This window comes from Otolemur garnettii, unplaced genomic scaffold, assembly GCF_000181295.1.
Source record: "Otolemur garnettii isolate 467f Iridium unplaced genomic scaffold, OtoGar3 scaffold00121, whole genome shotgun sequence".
Lineage (NCBI taxonomy): Eukaryota > Metazoa > Chordata > Mammalia > Primates > Galagidae > Otolemur > Otolemur garnettii.
This window is the reverse complement of record NW_003852516.1, coordinates 3714593-3726465: the sequence shown is the minus strand read 5'-3', so window position 1 is coordinate 3726465 and position 11873 is coordinate 3714593. Positions and strand designations below refer to the sequence as shown.

The 11873-nt window shown below is 44.7% G+C and overlaps 1 protein-coding gene across 4 annotated transcripts in view; it reads right to left on the bottom strand.

Moving 5' to 3' along the window:
* DLC1 (DLC1 Rho GTPase activating protein) overlaps nt 1-11873 on the bottom strand; it is a 174172-nt gene that overhangs the window by 38238 nt on the left and 124061 nt on the right. Inside the window, exon 1 of one of the 4 annotated variants that reach the window (XM_012810029.2) lies at nt 8633-8983. The exons of 2 other annotated variants lie outside the window; for them this stretch is intronic. In XM_012810029.2, the coding sequence (XP_012665483.1) occupies nt 8633-8669 (37 nt within the window). In that variant the 5' untranslated portion in view covers nt 8670-8983. Of the gene's footprint in view, nt 1-8632; nt 8984-11873 lie in introns of those variants that run through there. One more of the 4 variants, XM_023517772.1, reaches the window with a different exon arrangement.

Sequence of the window (11873 nt, the reverse complement as noted above, 5' to 3'; positions counted from 1 at the left end):
GCACAGCATCGGGAGGCATCTGGCAGATGCTTAATAACTATTACAGAAATATATCACCCACTCATAGGATTTTTGTTCTACTGGAAGTTGTCTTGTTGATTTTTCTAACCATGATCCACAAGAAGAAATACACTGTATGTGGTAACCTGGTGTATGTCTACGTGTGTATAAATATAAGCACACATTCATGCATACAAACATATTCATATATACACACACAGATATATATGTATGTGTACAATATATAGTATACGTAAAACTGAAAGGAATTTCAAACGCTACCTATAATGTGTTGTAATCTTAACATTTTTCTGTTCTATTTTTAAATGTTTGGGCCATTGAGGTGGCTCACATGTGTACTCCAGCACTTTGAGAGGCTAAGGCAGGAGGATACCTTTAGAAAGGAATTGAAGATCAGCCTTGGGAACACAGCAAGACCTTGTCTCTACAAAAAAATAATTGGGAGGCTGAGGCTGGAGGATTACTTGAGCCCAGGAGTTGGTCCCTGAGTCCCGGGTATTCCAGAGGCTAGAGCAAGAGGATAGCTTGAGCCCAGAGTTTCAACTACGATTGTGCCACTACAGTCCAGCCTGAGCAACAGAGTGAGACCTTGTCTCAAAAAAAAAAAGAAAAAAAAAAAAAACTGTTACCAATGTACTACTGTTCTGGGTATATGTCCATTGTGTCTTTTCTCTAAGATGACATTTAGAATACCTTCTGTTCCGATCATTAATTTTTCAGACTTCTCATCAATTAGACAAAGACGTTCTTCCCTCAAAAAAATCAGAGATCCCACATTTTACAGATTCATTCAAGATTTTATTGCTAAATTTTCAACTGTGCTTTTTAATGGATCTATTTCTTGATTTGCTCCATGAAGTCTCTGTTCATATTTCAGAGAACACAAACCCAAAAATGTTTGTTTACACCCATGTCTACAGCCCTCAAACTAAAATTAATCTCTATGGCAGTGGTTCTCAACCTGTGGGTCGCGACCCCTTTGTAACAATGAAAATACATCGCGGCCTTAGGAAGGTTGAGAACCACTGCTCTATAGGAAGAAAACTCTTCAAAGCATAGAAATCTGAGAGTTTTACTTTGCTTACTGGCGGTTCATGTTTGTATTTCTATTTTAGCAGCTTATGGGCTTGTACAGAAGCAGTGCTCTGGGCACTGAATTGCATCTTAACAGCTTTTCATCTAGACCTTAAACCTTTAACCAATGAGGCGGCAGATGCAGAATTTGGGTAACTTGCTTAAGGTTCCAAAGCTACGCAGCTCTCATCCCCAGGATAGAGTGCATCTTGCCTATTTCAACAGTATCCTTGCTGTTCAATCACAGGACTGTTTTTCAACACGGGTAAGAAATGGAAGTTTGGGGGGAGTTTTCTTTAAAAGTTTTGTTTTGTTTTTCTCTTCTGCTTGAGGTTTGGAGGCAGATATGCTGCTTTCTAGTAAAGAACATTCCTAGAAATAGCATAAAGTGGGAGAAGGGGAAAGGACCAATTTTCCCTGTGATGTGATGACAACTTAATAAACGGTTTTGCCTTGAAAGAGGGAAACCTTGGGAGACACGCCCTGCAAGCCTAGACCTGGGATTAAGCCCTCCGAATGACACTTCGGCAATGCAGAAATTAAATCAATTGAAATCCCCTTTGGGGATCACTGAGTACAAGAGTTTGCAAAGTATTGTTTTTAACCTACAAACCAGGAAAAAGGCAAGTAGCTCTCACATTTTGATGTGTGCTCTTTCCTTGCAAAGGCAACAGCTCTGGAGTCCTTTGAGCCAAGTCCTCTGACCCCAAGCTGATCCAGTTATTTCCAGGAACAGAAAATATCTCCTCACTAATCAAAAACTTCACCCTTACTACCCAGCACAAAGAGGCCAAAATAAAATGAAAACAAACGACTAAAGAAATGGAGACTGAATCCATCACACCTTTCATTTCATTTCTATCAGGAGTGTGATAAGAAATAAACCTTTGGTGTACAAACACTCTTCTGTTTATCCGCGTACACACAAACATACATACTTCTAGTATTTCACATTAAGTATTTATACATTTCAAATCATATCCTAAAAACAGTGATTTGGAATAGCTTTTAAAGGACATCCCGACGTCCATTAAAGATGATAACTAAAGATTAAGAAGACAATTTCAAGAAAGGAAAGTAACATACTTTCAAGGTCCCTTATTTCTCTGAGTCTTATTTTTTTTGTAAGATGAAGCAAATGTTTTTTTTTTTTTTGGTTGCAGCCATCATTGTTATTTGGCAGGCCGGGCTGGGGATTCGAACCCGCCACCTTAGGTGTATGTGGCTGGCGCCTTAGCTGCTTGAGCCATAGGCGCCGAGCCGAAGCAAATGTTTTAAGGTTATATGTGTATTACCCATTTCCTTTTCAAATTTATTATTCAAGGCAAAATACCTGGTCCAAAGCCTTAGAGTAACCACTGCTTTCATCAGGAAAGGTCAGCACACACATTGATTTTTTTTTTTAACATAGGCTAGCAAATCTTATTCTACAAAGGCCAGCTGCCCCATCTTTAGCTTTTTGCCCTATAGTTATACTATAGCACAAGGTAAAATAAAATACCGGGAAAATTTTGGTGCTAGAAAAACTTCAAGTTATAAGTAAAGTGGGTGCAGCGAGGAATTATAATAACGAATGTCCTTGGTCATATGTTAGTCTGTTCTGACTTAAGAAAGAAAATCAAGAAAACAAATGAAATACCAAGTTGCCTCCCAAAGACCAATGGAAATAAAAACATGGCAGGTGCCGGTTAGAGGCATAAGCTGCCTTCAGGCATCCCTAAGTCAAACTCAAACAGGAAACACTACTGTGTCTGACTTCCTCAGGTTCCTGTCCAAAAGTATATGAAAAAAATCAGACATTGTGTTCTACCTTAAGAAATTACCTTCATCAAAATTGCTTGAGACCCCTAGCCACCCAAATGAACACCATCTATTGGTCCAATTTGGTTCCAGACACATCTATTCAAGTTCCCTCCAACACATTAAGATCTGTGGCTGTCCACGTTTTGTTTCCACGTGCTGACTGGATGGGGTCTGAGGCTCCAGTCAGCTCACACGTGACCTTGGACTCATCCCCGAACTTCCCGCACATCACAGCTGCCCCTCAGCAGGGAAGAGGGACTGTTTTTTCCAGGCTGCCTTTGCTCAGCTCTGGACTTTCCCATGAAATGACTTCTGTAAATGCCCAAGCCCGGTATAAAAAGCTGTTTGCTCTACAGTTTCAAAAAGGGAGTCGCATGGAGAACAGATGGTTCATGAGTTTATGATTTCTCCAGATTCAGGAGATCGCTTCACCATTTCAGCATCTTCTTTAATAAAAGGCAAAAGATGTATGGATCTGAAGAGAAACCAGAGAATCATTTCAGCCCCTTCTGGCCATTGTGTCACTCGAGTGTGACGTGCAGCACAGTAAACAAGCCAGAGGCCACTTCACCTCTGAAGTCTCTTCCTCCACAGTTTCCTAAGGGCTTAGACAGCCTGGGAAGTGCTACAGCCTCAGGGTGTGGAAAACTTTTGTCCCAAAGACATCCTTTAGGGGCCTGTGAGGAGAAGGAAGGCGCCTTTCAGGCAGGCTCCAGGAAGTGACCTCCAGTCCTCTCCGCAGGACATTGAGAGGTGGGGCAGGGCAGAGAACAAACTGGCTGGGAGGTGCCAAACCCTCAGCCTCCGTCAGCTTTGATTTTTCTCCTGGTAGGGGAGAGGGTAGACATGAAGAGGCACCCAAGTGACATATGGATGGAGGGACAAGGAGCACACTTTCCAGAACAACAAACATGGATAAGCAATGAAGACAGACTGATGGCCGTGGTTTTGGCTTCATTCTGGGAAAGCCTAATAGTTCACCTTCTGATGTCCGCTCACTTTATTTCCTACTAGGCAGGCATTCAGATATTTTTGGTGACATGTGGGAGCAAAGGTCCCTTTAGAAATAATATTTTAAAACACTTCCACCGAGGAAAGCATTATTTGGTATGGTCAATAGAGGTTAGATTTGGAAAATGGAATCCCAGAACACTTTCCCAAATGATCAACACAGAGGGTCAAGTCTCCTCTAATCACTGTGTCCCCAGAGACAGGACAAAAACTATCACTTCTGGACCCTAAGACTATAGCTCCCTGCCAATGAACACAAGCCTCACCCCTCACCTCCACCCCGAAAGTTGCAAAGTAACTACAAAGGCCGTATTAAAAAATGGCTGATCGTGAAAAACTATAAAAATATACAGGCTGTCCCAGATAATGGACACAATGTAGGGGTGTATGGCACACCTTTGGGGTGCGGGACACAATTACAAGAGGGGTTCTACCTAACAAATTCAAATATTGTGATCTGGTTGTCTGTACCCTCACGTTAACCTTAAATAAGATAATATATATGGGGCGGTGCTTGTGGCTCAAAGGAGTAGGGCGCCAGCCCCATATGCTGGAGGTGGTGGGTTCAAACCCAGCCCCTACCAAAAAAAAAAAAATAATAAGATATATATCTTACAATTGATATCTCTTAAGTATATATATGAGATTAATATATATAAAAACCTTAAATAAAATATATTTTTAATACATATATGCTAAATATGCAGGTCTTTCTTCCTGTCCACTATTCATAATGATGACAAGCAAGCAAGAAATTTCTAGTGAAGAAAATGCTAAGAGAGATTAGACCTAATTAGAGGCACTACCTGACCATTACCACTAATTTTGATCATTTTGATCATGATAATCCTTAAGCGTAACACAATGTCCCACAGAAGGAAAAGCGCTGACACACAGGATGAGCCCTCCTCAGCTGGGAATCTTAACCCTTTTACGTTAACTGGATCTCTAACTAATTTGACATTGAAAGGAAACACCACTCATCCTGCTCCTTCCAGGCAGCTGCCATTCCTAAAACATATCTTAACCCTATAGTCCTGAGGGAGACGTGTTCAATTCTCAGTATCCCTCTGTATGCAACCAACGGCCACAGAGTCAGAAATCGAGGCAATTGTGCAACTCTGCTCCAGAAAGGCATGTTCCTCCTCATTTCATAGCTATGGAAAAGAGGAATTTAGGGCTTTTGTGCTTTTTTTAGGACATAACAGAAGAGAAGAGATTTATACTCTATGGCTGGGTATTAGTTCACTTTGACTGTAACAAGGAGGAAAAAAAATCAATGTCTTGCGTGTTAGATAGATTATTCCTTTGCATTTTAGCTCCACAAATCCAACCTAAGCATTTTAGGGGCAGATCGTAATGCATCCAGCATTCTGAGAAAGTCTGAGATATAACTAAGTGTAGACATGAAAAGAATTCTCTCTCTCTCTCTCACAGAATCCCAACTCACGTAATTCCAAAAATTCATCAGACTGTGCAAATGTTAAAAATGAAAATCATCTTTCTCCCCAGATCTGCATTATAATTTCAAGAAAAGGCTGGGCAGGACCAATCAGACCTTGGGGCCAGGTTTTGCTGTGATGTTCTGAAGTGCTGAGAATTCAGTCTTTAATGATTTGGCAGTATCCAGAGAGGAAGAGGAAACATCTGAAGTTATTTTTACTTTTGCAAGTCTTCTGGTTATACAGGGTGAATGGTAGGGTGGATCAAGTATTGTCTGGAACCTTTCAGAGTGTTTTTTTTTTTTCACATGGCCTCATTTCCGTCTTCCTGTTGCTAGGAAGGAGAGTTAGGCATGAGAAACTTGTGTTGACAATACTGGACCATCCTGTCCAGCACAAGGCTCTCTTCAAAAAAGTCTGATTCACTTCAGCCACTGTACTTTAGATGTCTCCATTCTTCTGGACCAAGTCACCCTTCCCTGAATATTTTCAAATTGCGTATTTACCCACCTAAGTCAGAAAAAATATCAGTCTCGTTTAAACATTGCATCATGGCTTAAAATCCCTATGGGGACACCAACGGAAACCCAAGTACTTATTCCTGAATTTGAAACCACCTCTCTTGGAACCTCACCAAGCCTCTGATTGGAAGCCATCTCACTGAGGCCTCTCACATCCCCTTTAAATCCCATAACGGTTCTATAAATAAGCATTTAAGCACTATATATATTTTAAAACACACTTCACAGTAATAACTTATTAACTCATAATATGTCTTTCCACTGATTTGGTATATTTTCCCAAAGCACCCAAATACCTCTTTTGATATAAAAAATAATTCTGAAACTTTGGTCTTTGCTCTTTGAACTACAGTACAGAACAAAACAAACAAACAAACAAGCAAAAGAACAAAAGCTTTAGACTGAAGGGTAGCCTGCCTTTCACCTTTGTTCTAGACCCCTGTAAGAAAATCCTTTGATTGGTCCAGTGTATAAAGTCTTGATACGTTGCCTTCAATTACTAATTATTAATTGCTTAACTGTTTAATCATTTTTACTCCCTAAGGAGTGAGTGCTGCTTCTCCTAATATCTGCAAGTGGGAAGTTACAATGCCACGAATCACTGAAACCATTTTTTTTCTCATCTACTCCAGGTAGAGTTGGAGGCTCTGGGAAGGTGAGAAAACCAGTCAGTCTTCCCCTTTCTGAACTTCCAGCCTGTTTGGTGTCAGGCGTTACCCAACTTGAATGAAAGGCAAACCATTTTTGTCAAAAGCAAACTTTTCACAACAGCTGGGAGAGAAATTCAGACTGCTGTGCTTCATTTTAAATTCTCTGAACAGTAGTGCTAATGCAGAAAGTATGCGTCCAGACTTGGGCCACTCTGTCAATCTGGCATTCCACAATAAAAGTGAATACACGCAATCTCCAAGATTTTCTCAAAAAATGTCTCGAAATAACTTCTGACGCACATCTGCTAACCATTTGACACTCGTTCCTCAGGACTTGAGTTCTTCTATGGGGGTGGGGGGCTGCTGTCTTGCATGGCACCCCAACGACCATCTGCTACAGTCAGTGAGCCAAGATGGCACTGGGGGCCTCCTTTAATTCCACACTTATGGTCTGCAAATTATCTCTGCTGAGGACCAGCCTGCTGTCCAGATGGAGGGTGAATTAGCCAACCTCTGGGAGCTGCTGATGGACGTACATTCAGAACACTGCAATCTGCTAGCCTATTATTTTTCCTCATCCCTTCAGCAAACAGAATTTTGGAGGAAAAAATGAAATCTGACACTCGGTATTCTGTCTTCTCCAGAGCTGTGATTTTTTTCCATCCAAATGTGTCGTATGTGCCACCAGCCTCGGCTGCGTTCCTCCCTAGCTTGCCAATAGCAGCTGAAGCAAGCTCTGATTCGTGAGAATGAACCCACTTGCTAACCTTACCCGCTGTAAAAAGATTCACTCAAAGCAAGGCTGGGGATGGGGAGGGAAGCAGGACAGTTTTCTGCTCCACAGTGCAGACTAACGACTACAGATAGGAGTTTCCTTCCATAGTAATTAAACTGGGTATCATCAGACATCTCGTTAAGTACTTGCACTAGTTTATTCGTTCCTCTCTACCTCCCCGCTCAAAAATACGGTTATCACCCTCCTGTTGCCGATAAGGGAGGCACAGTGAGGTTGTGTCACTGCCTGGGTTCACCCAGCTGGCAGGTGGCCCATTCCGACCGCGCTTTCACTCCCCTCTCCCCATAGGCTGCGCACTGCAAGGACGCGCGGAAACGCAGAATATTACACGCAGCAGGGTCGCTTCGATGAGTTGGCAGTGAACCCCCTTTCGAAGGATCAAAGGCTTAACCCCAGACGTCGGAGGTAGGGACAGGGGCACAGAGTTGTCGTCGCCTCGTTAGGAAAAAAGTCGGGTCTGGCAGCGCGCTTCCTTCCTTTCTCCCGCCCAGGCACTTGCTCCGCGAGCTCCCGGCTGGGGCCAAGGGCGGGAGCATTTCCACCCGCGGTTCACGGCCCAACTCAGCGATCTGCTGCCGAGGGCACAGTGCATTCTTTCCAGCAGGAACCCCGCACATGCAGGCCAAGGGGAATGCTAACTAGCGTCAGTCCCCTCCAGTAGCCACCAAACCGACTTTCCTGACACCCCAGACCGAGTGAATTCCCAGGGTTTAAAAAAAAATCTGAACCCAAATCGGTTTAAATGAAAACAAAATTTTAAATGAATTTGCTTTTAAGTAGTGATTTAAAATTAAAAAAAATTCCAAGTGCCACCGGAGTCTAAAACGTCCCCAAATAAACACTTGGGTGATCAAAGCTGATTCTGGACTTGGATGGTGAAGGACTGCAGGCGCCGAGCGCGCAACGGTCCCCAATTCCTCAGAGATAGATAGAAAGACCGTGGCGCCCCGCCCTTTCCAGACCGAGGCCGGCGCCCCTTGGCCGGCTACTCGCCCCCGGCTCGAGCAAGCGGCGAGAGAACCAGGGCTTCACTTCATCAGTTGCGGTCGAGCCGGAGCCCGCCGAAGTCACCAGGCATGGGTGGCCAAGGGTCATTACCCGAAATTCAAAACCCCCCTCCCCACACTGCGTGCGACCCCTGATTTCCCCATACACCACCTCCAAGAAATTCGGGAGACTCCTCAGAAAGCGTTCCAAAAGACCAGAACGACAGGCACCGATTTGACAAGGCCAGGTGACATTTCCTCCGTGGCGGATCCCCTCCACAGCCGGCTCTCCCAGCTAGCCCGACAGCAAGGCACAGGTCTCGCTTACGTGTTAGGATCATGATGTCCGACTTCTCTTTGCACATCCAGCGCAGCCAAGGAGGGAAGGCGCGCAGTGGGGAAGTCGAGGCAGACCGAGGCAGCTCGGCTCCTGCGTTGGGACCCACGGCAGACCCGGAACGCGCGCCCTCGCGGTCCTCAGCGCATCCTTGCTCGCCTCTCCCTGCCCCTCGCCACCGCCCCAGAAAGAACGCGGGTTTTGCAGAGATCGCAGAGGGAGACCGCTCAAGGAGTAGGGCTAGCTGCCCGGGAGCAGCTGCTCCTGCTGCGGGGAGGCTCGGCCATGGCTGGGATAGTAGCTACGCGCCCTCAGTCCGGCAGCTGGAGCGCACTGGCTGCCTGGGACGCCCCACTGGCCGTGCCCTCGCGCTGGGCCCACCCCTGGGGGCGGGACCACATCTGGTGGCGTCACCTCCTCCCAGCCGCGGGGGTCTTAGGCTGCAGCCTCTGGCGGTCTCTGACCCCGCCCCACTCCCGGACTCCGCCCCGCCCCGCGGCTCCACCTCGCGGCCCGGGTCGCCGGCTACAGTCGCAGCCGCAGGCCGCCCTCTGGCCCCGCCCCTCACCCCGCCCGCGCCTCCTCCGCCCAAGGCTGGAATGTTTCCCCCCCACGCTGGCCTGCACGTCCGCAGCTGGAAGCGCCTAAAAGTCGCCAACTATTGGCCCCGGGTGCAAAGGCAAAGGGCACTAGGCATTTACTTGGCGGGGGTGTCCTGACTGGACTCTGGGACACCGTGCTCTTTGACTCTTTTTCTTGGTCGTCCGTGCAGTTTTTACCTATGTCCTTCTGCCTTTCAACCTGGTGGGAACTGCATAAATTTGCGGGAAAGGAGGGGAAGCGGAGAAGTAGAGATGGACCAGTATTTCCTGATCTGTAAAACTTAAGAGAAGAGTACTTGCCCCTTGGACAGTCATCATTCAGTGTTAAAGCCTGAAGGGGTACAGGAGGAAAGTTGGTAGTTAACACTGCCTTTGAGCTTTCGCTCAACACGTGTCCAGATTCACTGCCAGTGTTTCTCAAATTGGCCCTGGGGTCACAATCCAAATGGAGAATCTGCATTTTTCCAGGCTGGCAGGTGAGTCTCCTGCACTGTAATTTGAGGGCCCAGCATGTAACAGGAAGCTTCATGGTAAGAGATAACAATCAAATACAATTGCAGTACAATTTTTACAATTTTAAAAATTCTCGCTGGAATTCCATGAAAATTTATTTTGGAGTTAATGGATGCTTTCTGCCTATTATCTCTGGGCAGAGAAATGAAACTCATTTATTAAACAGATACAGAGAGATCGTTTACTATGTGCTGAACACAATTCTGCATTGGATACAGCAATGAGCCAAAGAGAAAAGTAGCCACCCCCACCCCCCGAGTTTCCTATCACTTGGAATAGATGTACAATAAACAAAATAAATAAGTGAAATATATACAGCGCGTTAGTGGGAGCTATATAACGCAAGAGGAGCTGAAGGAGCACAATTTGTTTTTAAATGGTGTAAATTCAAATGGGAGGATTTAGTCTCTCTTAACTATAGCTTTAAAGGCATTGATCTCATAGCCAAGTCGTAGTTTATGTGTACAAGACTCTTCTCCCCTCCCTATCCCTACTCCCATAAATTTCTATAAAATAAAATAAAATTGTTAACTCTACCACTGGCTCCTTAATTGACCCAAACCAGTATTCAGGTTGGATGAGCATGGGTTTCTCCATTCAACAGATACCTATCCAGGCCTTTTATCTACTTACAACTGCTTGGGGCACAGAGGTAAGCAAAGACGGGTCTGGCCTCTGCCCACTCAGAGTTTGTAGTCTGTTGGGGGAAGCAAGAAGGATGTCTGAAAAAGAAATGCTGGGTCAGGAAGTGGGGAAATGGCCCAGGAAGATGCAGCTGCCTTGGCAAGAGTGGGAGCTGGAGGAACTGTCCAAAGGCCAGGGTTGCCAGAAAGGGGAAGCGTGATTCAAGAGGAGGCCTGGAAGTAGGGGTGAGAACTTGCAGTTCCCTCTGTCCTTCACAGGGTTAGAGTATGAGAAAGCCTTTTAATGGATGAATGCACCCCATAAGCAGATGGGCATTTTGAAAAGATGGCTCGGGCTGCAGTGTAAACCTTACACTTAAAAAAATAGGAGTACGCCTCCAAAATACAATGTCTCTTATGTGTTAAATGTCAAACCTTAAAAGTACAGATGTGCTAAGCATCTCCTCCCATCCCAAATACAGCAAGGCTCAGAATCTGTTCTTAAGGTGTACTATTTGTTGGGTGAAGTTGTAGTTTTATTTAATTGGGTTTCAAGGCGTCTGAGCATTCCTCATACACCCATCTCCACTCAGCCCTGATCTTTCCAGTTTCCATAATAAAACATGCTCTTCCTCTCTTCTCTTTTTGGTCCAGCTCCATTGCTTTCTCCTTGAATATTGAGTCCTAATTTCATTACATCTGTCTGCAGGTTATGTTATGCCATTTGTTTATCATCTAATAATATGATAATAACCCTCTAACCACTTTTCTTGGTGACACATTCATTTGCATTTGGCCTTCACTGACTCTCTTTGTTTTCCATTTTTTGGTCTATGACCAGGGCCAAGCTTCAATTTTAAGAGATGTAATTCTTACTCCTATTAGAAATGGACAGGCTACATTTTGAAGGCCACTACACTTCAGGATAGTGGTTGAAACATGCCTTTTGGAGTAGGCTGCTTACCACCCCTACGATGAGTATGTTATATTATACAGACTCCCCAAACTCTAGTTTCTTCATCTTTAAAAAAGGAGGTTGTAATAGTGCGTACTGCAGGGGGTTTTGAGAGGACTGAGTAGAATGACACACATAAGCGCTTAGCACATAATAAGCACTCAGTCATAATATAACATAATAGTCATTATTAATATATATTATTAAATGGGCACATCAAACTGGAACATGAAAATCCTGCTTAAATTCCTATTTAAAAGATGAGAACAAAACCTGACTTTAACCTTTGTAAAACTTCGGGGAACCCTTACAACCCTGGGGGAAGGAACCAAATGAAAGCGTCATTGGGTGTCAACAGAGTGGCGCTTTATCAGCTGAAAAAAGGTCCCTGCCCCAGCTCAGAGGCCTTTCTCTTCATTTAACCTTCAGATTCTCAGCCAAGGTTTCATTTGCCTGTCACAGGCAGATGATGTGAGACTGGGTTGTCAGCTGATCTTATTAGGTGAGAGTCAGTATAGAAACACCGGCCTCTAAGGGAC